Below are 14,651 nucleotides of genomic sequence, written 5' to 3'. Positions count from 1 at the left end.
CAGACAGAATATTGTATACATAATAAATAAATATTTAAAAAAAAAAAAAACAGGCTCCCTTACGTAGAGATTTGGAGCCCGGTTTTTAGAAAAAAAAAATTATTTACATAATAATTGGCAGTGCCAGAATTCTTGTAGCAGTTTTTTTAAATTGATTTTTATTGAGCTCTACATTTTTCTCTGCTCCCCTCTCTGCCTCTCTTCTCCCTTTCACCCCTCTCCTAAGGTCCCCATGCTCCCAATTTACTCAGGAGATCTTGTCTTTTTCTACTTCACTTATAGCAGTTTTTTTTTAAGTTGACCAAATCTGCAGCAATTCTAATAAGTGTTTCTCTTGTTAGGAGTGCTCCATACTTAACAAAGTACTCCGCTGGACTGGAATTACTTAGCAGGTAAATATTTTTTTTAGAGCAGAGTTGTACTTTTCATTTTTGTTTAAAAATACTTTACAGTTTTACAGATAAAACCCTAAAACCCCAGAATTTCCTGCTAGTGTAAAGACGAGATTGCTTACTTCTTTTCCTTGAAGGCAGCTGCTTTCACCCCTCTGTACAAGGCCATTCTGATTTGGACAGATAATTACTGTTGTTTTTACTTGTGGATGATTCCAAATTAGAGAACTCAATTTATTTTTCGTTTTGCTCTTTTTTTTTTTTTTAAAAGACAGTCCTATGCAGCTCAGGCTAGAATCATGTTCTGTTTAGTGAATGACCACTTTGAACTTTCTGATCCTCTTGCCTCCACTTGAGTGCCACTATTACAGGCATGTGCTGCTAAATCTGATTTATATGATGCTAAGAATCAAACACAGGCTTTGTGCATTTTAGGACAGCACTCTGTGAATCTTATATCATTTATTTCCCAACCCATTTCTGTTGACACAATAAGATGTGGCTCTTCTCAGACATGAAACAAAAGCTCAAGCAAAAAGAAAACACGCTGATAAATTGGACATAATCAAAATTAAGCATTTCTTTTTTGTTTCAACACCACCACAAAAACTAAATAAAAACCCACAGGAGAAGAAAATATCTGCATATTATTTGACTGATGGAGTAGCATCCATAGTCTGTAAAAGGACATTTATAACTCAGTAACAAAAATGTGGTCCAGTGAAGAAACAAAAAATTTGAATAAACATCTCAGAGTGAAGATACACAGATGGCCCAGAAGAGCATGAAAAGTGCTCAGTATTATTTATTATCATTAGAGAAGTGCAGATCAGAACTGCACTCAAATGCCACTTCATGTACTTCATCTCCGTTCAGAAAGCTGCACCATACTGAGTATGCCAAGGACCTGTGCAAGTTAGCATCACCACCAGGGTCTCTCTACATAGCTCTGGCTGTCCTAGAATTCACTCTGTAGACTAGACCAGGCTGTCCTCAAAGTCACAGAGATCTGCCTGCCTCTGCCTCCTGAGTGCTGGGATCAAAGATGTGTGCCTCTACTCCTGGCTCAGATTAACATCTTTATGTATTCTTGATGGACATTTAAATGATGCAGCCACTTTGGAAAATAGTTTCATAGTCTCTCAGAAATTTAAATACAGCCGGGCGGTGGTGGCGCACGCCTTTAATCCCAGCACTCGGGAGGCAGAGACAGGCGGATCTCTGTGAGTTCGAGACCAGCCTGGTCTACAAGAGCTAGTTCCAGGACAGACTCCAAAACCACAGAGAAACCCTGTCTCAAAAAACCAAAAAAAAAAAAAAAAAAGAAATTTAAATACAGAATTGTCATATAAAATAGCCGTTTAACTCCAAGAAAAGTGGAAACATACTGAGTTAGGTGTGATGGCACATGCTATTAATCCCAGCACTTAGATGTCAAGGCAGGAATTCCTGATCATGAATGAGTTTGATGCCAACCTGTGCTACATAGTGAGAGGTGTGCACTCGCTGCCTCCCCACCGTGTGTGTATGTATATGTATGTATTTATATCTATATCTTTATCTGCATCTACATAAAACTTGTACCTAAACTTTGAATGTGTGTAGTAGTTGTATTCATAACCAAAAAGTAGAAGCAGCATGCATGTCCACCAATGAAGTATCCATATAATGAAGTGTTATTTAGCCACGTAAATGAAAGACTGATAGATTAGACATGGATGAAAACTTACAGGATCCAGCACAAAGAGCACATATTTGTCAGTCCACTTAAATAAAATCTTCAGAAGAAACAAACTATGGCGACAAAAGATTAGTGATTACCAGTGTTTGGAGGGATGGCAGGGTAGGTAGTAACTGCTGGGGAGTAAGTATGAGTTTTCTCTTTACAGTATGAAAATATTTTAGAGGTAGTGTCATAATTGCAGTCTTATGAATGTACTGAAAACCACTATGAAAACACTTAAAAGTGTGATTTTTATAGTATGTCAGCTATACCAGAGATGTTATGAAATAAATCTTTATTATTTATGTTATGAAGTCCTCTGACATGAGACCTGGTGGGTGTGTACAGTGGGTGACAGCTTCTTTTCCTGATCTGTTCATTTCTTTTCATCAATAGTTTCTGTTTTTAGTTCACAGTTGGATTTTTTTCTGTAGTTGCTAAATCTAGAGGGCTTTGCCACCCCCACACCATGTTTGATATTGAGATCATAAATGTATGTTTATTTGGTGCTAATTTCCTGCTTGTGTTTGTAGTGTGAAGGACATAAGTGAACCTAAAAGGAAGTATTGGTAAAAACCATTGTGTACAGTTTATTTACATACAAACACACTTGTGCTAGTGGAACTGGATCTAGGGTCTTATGCTAGGCAAGCATAACATGTTTCAACCACATTAGTTCCTCCGTATATGTGGTTGCTCGTGACTATTTTAGTTTACTCTTTAAATGATTGGCATCTAATTTAAAGAAAAGAAAACAAAAAGAAATAATGGGAGACGGAAACCAGATGATGGCCTTTTTTTTTAATATTTATTTATTTATTATGTATACAATATTCTGTCTGTGTACATGTCTGCAGGCCAGAAGAGGGCACCAGACCTCTTTACAGATGGTTGTGAGCCACCATGTGGTTGCTGGGAATTGAACTCAGGACCTTTGGAAGAGCAGGCAATGCTCTTAACCACTGAGCCATCTCTCCAGCCCCAGGTGCTGGCCTTTTAAATCTGCTAAAAGTCTCTTTGTCATGACTACGAGGGATTTGCAGTGGTGACTACCTCTGTCTACACCTTCCAGAGCAGAAGCAGTAACTAGGGACTGGAGCACAGGTCTCTAATAACCACAAGACAGGTTTCCTATTACATGGCTGCAGCTGTGGGGCCTGGGGACTCTGGGCGTGGGTAGCTGCTACTCTAATAAAACCATGTTAACCCAAATTAAGCAGTTTTCCATCCATACCTTCCCCTACAGTTAGCAAGCCATCGGACTGGTTTAATCTGAAGGACTCTGTCAGTGTAATTAGGGTCTAGGTGGGGAGATAGACTCCTAGCCCTTTTTACTTTCGCCATCTTCTCTGTCCTCTAGATCGTAGTTTTATGTATACGTCCATGGAGGTCAGAGCTTAACCTCAGGTGTTCCTCAGGTGCCTGCCTGATTATTTTGAGATACGGTAGGTCCCTGGCCTGGAACTTGCCAAGTAGGCCAGATCATCTGGACATTGAGGCCCAGATATGTGCCTAGTTTCATCTACATGGTGCAGGGATTGTAAGTGGCCACCATTGTAACTGACCTCTGTCTGTACTGTCATAGGTTTTTAAAAATCAGATTCCCAAATCCTTAGAGTCAAAGGCTTTATAAAGCAGTTTGCCTTGTCCAGCACAGAAGGTATTTACATGTTGTTTACATATTAATCTGCCTATGCTATGGTCTCTTCCACTAGTCCTCAATAATTATTTGAATAAATTGATGCATTATGAGTATGGGTTTTTTTTCCTTTCATTTTTCCCCCATTATTTACTTAGAGAAATATAAGAAAAAAAAATTTGAATGAATTTATAAGCAGGGTCTTCACCTCAATAAAATGTGGTAAAATCATGTATGTATTAAAAGTGACTTTTTGTATAATGTTTGCTTGGAGGGATTGTCTTCCCTCAAAGCCCATGGATGTGTCTGTAAGGGCACTATCTTGGTTGTGTTAATTGAGGTTGGAAGACATGCCCACTGAGAGTGGCACCATTCCCCTGGCAGTGGATTACTCAGGAATGAATTTTTTTTTTTTTTTTTTTTTTGGTTTTTCGAGACAGGGTTTCTCTGTGGTTTTGGAGCCTGTCCTGGAACTAGCTCTTGTAGACCAGGCTGGTCTCGAACTCACAGAGATCCGCCTGCCTCTGCCTCCCAAGTGCTGGGATTAAAGGCGTGCGCCACCACCGCCCGGCCCAGGAATGAATTTTTAAAAATTGTAACTGACAACTAAGACCCATGAAAGACTGAGTAGTATGTCTTTGTAATGAATTGTCTCCCTTTCTTCACCATGCCCAGTAACATAATCACCTCATAGTAGAGAAAATGAGTAGTTGGGTGTGGTGGTCTAGTCTTGCCTGGGAAAGAAGCCTTAATGAGGGATTGTCTAGATTAGGTCGGCCTGTGGGCACTGGTCTGTGGGGATATTGTCTTGATCATGTAAATTGACGTGGAAAGACACAGTTACTATGGTTAATACCATTTCCCTGGCAGGGGATCTTAGACTGTGTAAGTGGGAAAACTGGCTGAGCACCTAGTGTTTGTTTATTGCTATTGGCGCTTGACTTTTGATGTAATGTGATTAACTGCTTCAAATTTATTTTGCCTATGCAAGGAATAACTTTGAACTCTAGACTTGGTTTCCCACATTGGTAGGCTGTAATCTGGAATTGTGAATTAATAAACCCTTTGTCTCAGAAGTCCCATTGAGTGGGTCTGCATTATTATTTAGAGAATGAATCATCAGAAAAGTGACACACTCAGTTGGTATGAGGGCAATACAAAACAGTAAGGAGCGAAGCCTGTGCACACTAGGGGAAGAAGAGATGGGAACAGGAATCTGGAGTTTAAATGGCAAGCAGTGTTTAACTTGCTCTTTTCCATTGATTGAGAAGTGATGGTCAGTCTGCTGTGAAGTCTTGAATTTGAAATTAGTGTGATCATTCCTTTTTGTCAGACATTTTGTAAGTCCTCTGTGTTAACTACTGAGACAACAAGTTGGAAAAGTACAATTCTTGATGGCAACTCTGGTGCCTAATAAGTACTTGCTGATTTTAATTGATACTTACAGAGGAAAAAACGTCAAGTTTTCTATTAGTTAACAATGACAGTAGGACTAGGTTGATTGTGTAACATTGTCCAGTGCTTTCTATTACATATAGATACTTGTAATAGTTGCTGGGATTATCAGATTGACTTTCCTATCTAAATTCAACTGAAAAGTGTCTGTATAACTATAAAGAAAGGCACCATGAATGCATGAAATACGTATATCTATTCAGGTAATATCTTTGATACAATTTTAGATAAGATGGAAAATCAAGTTTTCTATCAGTAGCCATATAGATAATATTACATTCAGAAATTATATTTTAAACCTTTTTTATTTTGAGAGCTAGATGGCTAAGCAGGTACTTACTGTGTAAGCCTGGCAACCTGAGTCTAGTTTCCAGAACCCATGTAAAGGTGGAAAGAAAACTCCATAAAGTTGACCTCTGACCTCCAGACATTTGCCATGGCATGTGAACCCATCATGCATGTCCTCACACAATAATAACAATAGTAATAATTAAAATTGAAATTTTTATTTTGAGATGATTTCAGCTTTATGAAAATATTGTAAAATTATATCAAGAATTTCCCCCAGTGTTAGCCTTTTCTATAACCAGAGTATGATGATCAAAGCAGGAACTAAGTTGGTAACTATATTACTGCCAACAAATCCATTCAAATTTTATCAGTTACTGATATCCCTTTTTTCTGTATCGAGGACCATGTGTATTTAGTCGGTATGCTACCTCCTTTTCTGTGGTGAGTCTCTCTTTGTCCTGTCAGCCAGCTGACAATGACATGGATCTTGTTAGTTAGGAAAGTTTAGCCTATAGCTTAGACTTGTTCTTAACTAGCTCTTATAACTTTAATTGACCCATGTTTTATTTATGTTTGTTTGGTTGGCTTTTTGAAACAGGGTTTCTCTATGTAATAGCCCTGGCTGTCCTGGGACCCATTTTTTAGACCAGGCTGGCCTTGAACTCACAGAGATCTACCTGCCTCTGCCTCCTGCGTGCTGGGATTAAAGGCATGCGCCACCACCGCCTGGCAACCTATGTTTTTATTAATCTATGTTCTACCATGTGACGTTTATCTCTATCCCATTTTATAGCTCCCGTTTCCTTTCTGTGACTGGCTGGTGACTCTGCCTTTCTTCTTCCCAGAAGTCCCACCTAACCTCTTCCTAGCTATTGACTGTTCAGCTTTTTATTACACCAATCACAGCATTACATTTTCACACAGAGTATAAATATCCCACATTTCCCCCTTTTTGTCTAAATAAAAAGGAAAGTCTTGACTCTAACATCATAAAATTATATGCAGTAAGAGCAATTATCAGGTATTATCTAAATAGAAAGGAAAATTAACTTTAACAAATGAAACTATATACAATAATAACAATTATCAAGTGAGAATTACATTCACAATATCCAATCCATTTGCATTTGGCAAAGTCAGAGAAAATACTCCCATTATTAATCCTTGTCTTGATGAGTCTAAAGTTTTGTACCTAATTTGCCTTCTGTTATAACTAAGGAAAACTATAATTATCCAGTCTTCAATTCCATCAAAGACTCCAAAATGATATAATATTACCAGAGTATACAGGACGTGCAGTGCAACCCACTTCCAAAACTATAGAACCTGCAGAGATATCTAGTTCCTAGACAGTCATCCAAGGTTTCTCTACAACATTGGTACATCTTTGGCCTACAGGGCTAGAATATCTGGCAAACTCTTCCATGAAGCAGGAATTTTGAAAGACTGTCCTACCTAATCTTGGCAAAGTTCAACAGCCACTTTCCTGTGTATCCTGCAAAATGCCTAGCAGACTTCTCTGTGAGGCAGGAATTTTGAAGGACTGTCCTACCTTGTTTTGGCAAGGTTCAATATTTTTCCTTTGTGTCCTGCTTGTCCAGTTTAAACAGCATACTGTCAGGAGTCAAGACAAAAACAATTTCTTTGCCCAGTGGCTAACCTTGCCACAATGAAAGCAAGTTACATATGGAGGTTCTTCAATGCCCATCATCTCTGAAGTAACTCAGTGTTGAGCAGCAGACCGGTGTCATGAAAAGCTGGAGATTATTAAGCCTCTTAGATGTCATATGTGTGTTTGAAGATTACCTATCTAAAATATATCTCTGCTTAACATTGAAAACATACCTAACATAACTACAAGTTTGAGTATTATACATGGCTAACTACTAACCTGTATTTCTTAATTATACATTTTAAAATGAGCTGCATAGCAACAATACTCCAGACAAGAACAGAAATACATATATATATATGTATATATATAAATAAAATAACAAAATAACCTTAAATTTGTTGTATCAGGCCAGGTGGTGGTGGCACACACTGTTAATCCCAGCACTTGGGAAGCGGAGGCAGGCAGATCTCTGTGAGTTCAAGACCAGCCTGGTCTACAAGAGCTAGCTCCAGCATAGGCTCCAAAGCTACAGAGAAAGCCTGTCTTGAAAAACAAAACAAAAGTTGTATCAGTCTACCAAAGTCCCGTCAATGTAAAATATTTGAGGTTAATAGTTGTCTTTTTATACTATATTCCTATATCCCTACTAGATGATGGCAAGCATCCATAACCCACCAAATGACCAAAAACCACCCATCCCACCTTTCTAGACTGCTTCTTGTTACCTTTTGGGCACTGGCATCTTTGGGGGGGACCCTGAGAAAACTGGGATAATGTTCAAGTCCTGGGAGAGCTAGCTGTATTGTTTGTTGTCCAATGTCTGTGTAATGGGAAAGTGCAAAGCTTATCTGTAGTCCTATCTGGAGAAGTCTGAGGCTGAACCATCTCAACCAGCAGCCTTGAAGCTTGTTCTGGATGCAGAACTCCTAGGAAACTGCAACAGGGTTTCTCTGTGGTTTTGGAGCCTGTCCTGGAACTAGCTCTTGTAGACCAGGCTGGCCTCGAACTCACAGAGATCCGCCTGCCTCTGCCTCCCGAGTGCTGGGATTAAAGGCGTGCGCCACCACTGCCCGGCTACAATTAATCTTGAATGATTCTACAGCCTTTTGTTTCTTGTGGAAACAAAAATATCACTTCTTGCCCAACATAATTTTTGACTCCCATTTTGAAGTTAAGGCATTTAAAGAATATGTAGGTTGGTTTATATAAAAAGCCCTGTGCTAGCCAGTTCTACATACTGAGACCTTTCCCATAAAAGAAAAAAAAATTCTTTCCCATTAAAAATAAAAATTCAACTATTTGTGTGTTTAGGGTCTCTGGGTATTTTATTCTTCATTGCCTTCTATGCTTTTGTGGCATGTGCTATTATTTTTTGATTCTTTTCTGCTGCCTCAGTATATTATAAACTTACCTAGATATGTTCCTTTTGATGTCAGTTTACATTTTAAATTGTCTTTTGCGTTTTTAGGTATGAAGATACGTGGGCTGCACTTCATAGAAGAGCGAAGGAATGTGCAGACGCTGGAGAGGTAGCTTGCTGATCTTCTCTTGTGGCAAATTTTCCCTTTCCGATGCTAAATGCCAGGTCTAGGCCAGGGTAAAAGGCTTCGTTGGTTGGTTTTGCTATATTGAAAGGAGAGGCTGGACCCATTTACGGCCATGAGCTCTGGACACAGTGTACCCCTGAAGAGTCATTCTCCTTGTGGGGGTGTAAAGTGGGAGTGTGCAGAGGCTGATAGGAAGGTAAAACCCATGTGTATACACATATATAATGGATTCTTAACATACACTAAGCCTGTAAGAATTAAGGGACTCCCAAAGGGGAAAAAGGAAGAGGAACTGAAGTCAAAGTGGTTGTAAGCAAAGCAGGAAGCTGAAGCCGGAAACTGGAAGCTTTGTTCATGGTGTGCTGATTTGGGACGCTTACACATGCCCCTCGACCTTTGAAATGGCTTCATTCCCTGGTGAATGGTTAAACTAGGGAGGAAAGAGGGAAACCTGGGAGTCTTTAGAACAGCTGGTCAAACTGGTTTCCTTACTGGATTTGTTACCATGTTTTTTTTGTTTTTTTTTTGTTTTTTTTTTTTTTTTTTTTTTTTTTTTTTGGTTTTTTGAGACAGGGTTTCTCTGTGGTTTTGGAGCCTGTCCTGGAACTAGCTCTTGTAGACCAGGCTGGTCTCGAACTCACAGAGATCCGCCTGCCTCTGCCTCCCAAGTGCTGGGATTAAAGGCGTGCGCCACCACCGCCCGGCCTGTTACCATGTTTTGTAACCCTTCACATAGTGTAGGGTTCTGAGTTATGTTTCCTGTATACACACATAACCCCTAAGTTAAAAAATGAAAGTCACGTGTATCTTTTGATACCCAGTAAATTCCCCATGGATCAGAGTTTACACCAAGATCCCTCAGATTCTCATAGACTAATTTAGACTCTCTTCCTCCTCCTCAAAAATAACATAAGCTATTCAAAGTTTGAGTCACCAGAAGCAAAGATGACCTCTGAGGCCATCCTGAAATACAGTACCAGCTTTAAGGATGAAAATTTAAGCCAGGTGTGGTGGTGAGCATTTGTAATCCCAGCGTTTGAGAGGCTGAAGCAGAATTGCTCTAATCTTGATCTTGGCCTTGACTACACAGAGAGTTTAGGCTAGCCTGGGTTCTACAAAGTAAGACTGTCTCAAAAACACAGAAACAAAACAAAAGACCCTCTTAGTGATGTGTCTTTGAAACTTACAAATGTGTAAATGAATGTCTTTTTTACTACTACTAAATTTGTGTTTATTTTATCAGGCCTGCTTCTGACGAAAGAACTTTTTATCAGGCAGTATCTGTCTCACAGGGCAGGTAGATGTACTTACGGGCACTTCAGTCTTTTTTTTTTTTTTTTTTTTTTTTTTTTAGTTTTTCGAGACAAGGTTTCTCTGTAGCTTTGGAGCCTGACCTGGCACTAGCTCTTGTAGACCAGGCTGGCCTCGAACTCACAGAGATCCGCCTGCCTCTGCCTCCCGAGTGCTGGGATTAAAGGCGTGCGCCACTACCACCCGGCCCGGGCACTTCAGTCTTGTTCAAGAAATTATTTTATAATTATTCCTAGAGCACAGTCTTTAAAAAATGTATTATTAGTTTACAAATATGAGTGTTTTGCCTGCATATATGTATATACACCACATGTGTTTCTGGTGCTGTGAAGGCCAGATGAGGGTGTTGTTTCCTCTGGAACAGGAGTTCATTTGTGGGCTGCCATGTGGGTATTGGGGTTGAACCTGGTTCCACTAGAATGGGGGCCAGTGCTCTTAACTGCTGAGCCGTTTTTCCCCCCATGGCATATTCTTACCTGTGGCCTACCTATAAAGCAAGCAGTCAGTGGTAATTTGGTTGTTTAAACTTTGTCTAAGCAGTTGGTTTTTTTGTTTGCTTTTTTAATTTCACTCCTTAACAATTTACAGCTGAGTAGTTAAAAGTGACTTAAGGGTTAGTTAGGCTTCCGTGGTGGTTTCCAAAGCTAGACTTGTAGTGTTTGCTTTTGATTCCTGTTATGGTGAAATAGTTGCTTACCTTCAGATTGAACTCTTTAAGAGTCATGGTTTTATTCAGCAGTTTGATGTGTGGAGTAAGCTGAGTGAGACTTTCTCTTCCCTGTTTGGGCTGCATTTTCTGTGCCGGGGTGCAGGCTAGAAACTGTTTCTCGCTGGGCATGGTAGCACCTGTCTTTAATCCCTGCACTTGGGAGACAGGTGAGTTCTGTGAATTCAAGGCCAGCCTGGTCTACAAAGCGAGTTCCAGGATAGCTAAAAGAGATTCTGTTTCTTGTCTTTAGTGCACTAATCTGTTTTAGTCTTACACAAATAACCTAGTCTCTGTCTTTCTCTATCCATAAAATGGTGTCATGTTGTGGAGCATTTGGTGGAGGAACTGTGTTCATCTCACTGTAGCCCAGGAGTATGACCCAAAGAAAGAAGCTGGGATTCTAAAATCCTTTGAAAGACATGCCTACAGTGTAGTTCAAATTCTAATTGATGTTATTACTAAAAACCCAGAGTCAGATATAGGGCTAATACTGAAGATCAGAGAAACAGAGCAGCCAGCCACTAGAGAGTTGGTTTTTTTGTTTTGTTTTGTTTTGTTTTGTTTTGTTTTGAAGATGGGATTTCTCTGTGTAGCTTTGAAACCTGTCATGGAACTTGCTTGTACACCAGGTTGGCCTCAAACTCACAAAGATCCGCTTGTCTTTTCCTCCCAAGTGCTGGGGTTAAAGGTGTAAGCCACCACCACCTGACTAGAGAGTTCTTTTACCTCTACCAGTGTTCAGACCGAAGGGGCAATCCTGTCCTCAGACTGCATCTCCAGAGTCCATCTGTCTCTGCCAGACCTCAGACTGCCCTGAACTCCTGTCTCCTTCCGTCTTACATTCCTCTCTCTGCCCAGCCATATCATAACTCCTGTTTCCACCTCCCTAGTGCTGCAGGTGTGTGATCCCAAATGCTGGAATCACCTGTGTGAGCTGTTTCTCTTTTAGGCAGATTCAATCTTGTGCAGCCCAGGGTGGCCTTGAACTAACATAGATCTATCTGCCTGTGTCTCCCAAGGCCTGGGATTAAAGGTGTGTGCATGCCACCACTCCCTGGCCTCTAGTGGCTTAGCTCTGCACTCTGATCTTCTAGAAAACCTTATTTGTTAAAACACAAACAAAATATCACTATACCATGGTAGCTTAGTTTTCTTATGCTCAGCCCCACCTATTAAACGTTCCACTGTCTCCCAACTGCTCCACATAAGCTTTTAGCATTCAAGCCTTTGAAGGACATACAAGATGTCATTTAAATAAGATAATATATCTAAATTGCTTAACACAGAATCTGGCCTATAGCAAGTGCTCAAAATGTGTTAGTATCATTTATATTATCTGTGATTTCTGACAGTCGTTCAGCCTCTCTCTTATATTAAAATACTTCAGTGCATTCTGTTGTATTCTTTCTACACATATACCTCTTATGTTCTAAATGCAGAATATAATTTTTAGTTTTATGTAAAGTGTAAATTAAATAAACCATTGTTAAACTTTAATATCTAAATACATTATACTTTAATTTTTGGTAAGAAATGGTTATTACCTAAAACTTACTTATTTTAGGCTTTTTGAGTTATCTAATAAATCAAGGTAAGATTTATAATGCTTTATAAAGATTATGCCAGGTACCAGGCAAAATATTTTAACTACTTCTTTAGTCGGTCCTGTGAATTTTGTTTTGTTTTTGCATTTTTAGGTCTTAAAATCTGAAGCTCAGCTAATTTGAGAGACCCGATACCAAAGTGTGCTCAAGAGAACAGTATTTTCTTTCCTGTCTGTTTCTCGTTCCATTTCCAGTGTGTGACACAAGGCCCAGCAGATAAGGTGGTCAGGGAAAGAGGACTGGCAGACACGATGGTCAGAAGGAGTTGCTTGAATATTAGAAATCAGTTTTGTGCTCCAAAACCACAGAGAAACCCTGTCTCAAAAAACCAAAAAAAAAAAAAGAAATCAGTTTTGTGGCACAGACAAACATGCCTTGCGTAGACATGTTTTCCTTACTGTCTGACAGCTCGTTAGTGTTACTCGGTATTTTTTAAGATTTGTTTTAATTTTTTATGCAAAACTTTTAAATTATTATATTTTATGCATGTGTTCTGGGTGCATGAGAAGAGGTCAGAAGACACCGTTAGAATGTCAGTTCTCTCCTAGTCATGTGGGTCTCGGGGACCTAACTCAGGTTATCAGGCTTGGTGGCAGGCATCTCCACCCACTGAGCCATCTCTTCTGCCCTGTTTTTATTTTTGATTGGTGTAGGCGTGAGTGTCTGTGTGGGTGAGTTCAGGTGTTCATGGAGGTCAGAGGGTATTGGATTCTGAACCTTGAGCTAGAGTTACAGGCAGTAACGAGCCTCTAGAAGTGGCTGCTGGGAATTGAATTCACGTCCTCTGCAAGAGCAGTATGGCTGCTAAATGTCCAGCCATCTCTCCAGCCCCTTAGACAGAATTTTTAAAGCTACTTTTAGAAACTTTTTAATAAAAGCTGTTGATATTGGCACTTTGAATATATGTAACTAATGAAGCTAGGGACAGTGGTGGTACAACCTGTGACCTCAGCTATTCAGGAGCTGAGTTGGGAATTCTGGAGTCCCAGGATCAGGAGTCCAACCATGGTGACACAGTGAATGAAGTGCATTTGTGAAAAACCTTATGTCACCTTCCCAGCACCGTCTAAGGGATGGGTTATGCACCAGGTGTGTGCTAGGGAGCACTAGGGAGATGCAGTTCATTTACTCAAGAACACATCAGCTGGAGTGACACTCTGTAATCCCAGCACCTCCTCTAGAGGTAAAGGTAGAAAGACTGATGGCTACAACTTGTGGGCCATTCTGAGCTATATTTTGAGATGTTGTCTAAATCTTATAAAAAAAAAGTAAACAAATAGCAATCTACTACCACATACAATTGATTTTCTGCCTTATTTTGACATATTTTTCCTCTAAAATTCTTACCTGTTTTATTCATATTCTACCTCTTGAAGAATCTTAACTTGGGAAATATAAACTGTTCTCTCTAAAATTCAAATACATTCCTTTCATTTGTAGTAGATTTTACAGTTTTTTTTTTTTTTTTTTTTTTTTATTGCTCAGAGAATACTTGTCACAGTTTACTTATTTGGGTCATGTTTTAAAAGCAGACTGCTTCCTTATTCCTTTGTCTTATCCTTGCCGCCTATCTCCGGCTTTCTAAGTGTTTTAAAACAGAAAGTCTGTCATTATCTTTGGTCTTCCATAGACTAATCCAGGTCTCAGACCTTCTGTACCTCAGTCCTTCCTAGTCAGTCTCAAGCTTCCTGTCCTTCCTAGTCAGCCTCAAGCTTCCTGCTTTCCTAGAGTTGGTCAGTTGCCTCAGTAGTTCCTCCTGTACAGAATCATTTTCCTTGCTCCATGTAGGAAATGTTCTGTTTGAATATAAGCTGATTGTAGGGTATTCACAAAGCATTAAGGACCTTACCTAATAAAAGGATTTTATAAAACAAGTAATTACCTGTAAATCATATTTTTGATTTGTTTCAATATGTTTTCTTTCTTTTTCTTTTTTGGGGGGTTTTGTTTGTCTGTTTGGTTTAATTTTTTTTGGTGTGTGTGTGTTATTGTGTGTGTCTTGGAACTTGCTTTGTAGAACAGGCCGGCCTCGAACTTGCAGAGATCCTCCTGCCTCTGCCTCCCAAGTGCTGGGATTAAAGGTGTGTGCCACCAACTGACTGGTCCGCCCTGATTTTTTTTTTTTTTTGTGGTGGTTGTTAGTAGTTTGTGTGTGTGTGTGTGTGTGTGTGTGTGTGTTTTTTGTCTTTTTTTTAGGTATGAATTTTCCAACGAACAGAATCCTTAAAAACAAAATATACTTAGAAGTAATCAGTTTATTTTTAAACTTTTCTTCTTTTGGTTAAGATCCCTGATACAGCAGCAGTTTGAGGTTGTTTTACAGAATCTTAAATTGCTTCCTTTCTAAGATAAAAAGAAAAGAAAG

The 14,651-nt window shown here is 39.5% G+C and overlaps 1 protein-coding gene across 2 annotated transcripts in view; it reads left to right on the top strand.

Annotated features, from left to right (window-relative positions):
* Dtnbp1 (dystrobrevin binding protein 1) overlaps positions 1-14,651 on the top strand; it is an 86,929-nt gene that overhangs the window by 11,052 nt on the left and 61,226 nt on the right. For both annotated transcript variants that reach the window (XM_057787149.1, XM_057787150.1), the window contains exons 3-4: positions 342-392; positions 8,584-8,644. In XM_057787149.1, the coding sequence (XP_057643132.1) occupies positions 342-392; positions 8,584-8,644 (112 nt within the window). The remainder of the gene's footprint in view (positions 1-341; positions 393-8,583; positions 8,645-14,651) is intronic.

This window comes from Chionomys nivalis, chromosome 13 (assembly GCF_950005125.1).
Source record: "Chionomys nivalis chromosome 13, mChiNiv1.1, whole genome shotgun sequence".
Classification (NCBI taxonomy): Eukaryota; Metazoa; Chordata; class Mammalia; order Rodentia; family Cricetidae; genus Chionomys; species Chionomys nivalis.
This window is presented reverse-complemented; position numbering and strand designations above follow the sequence as displayed.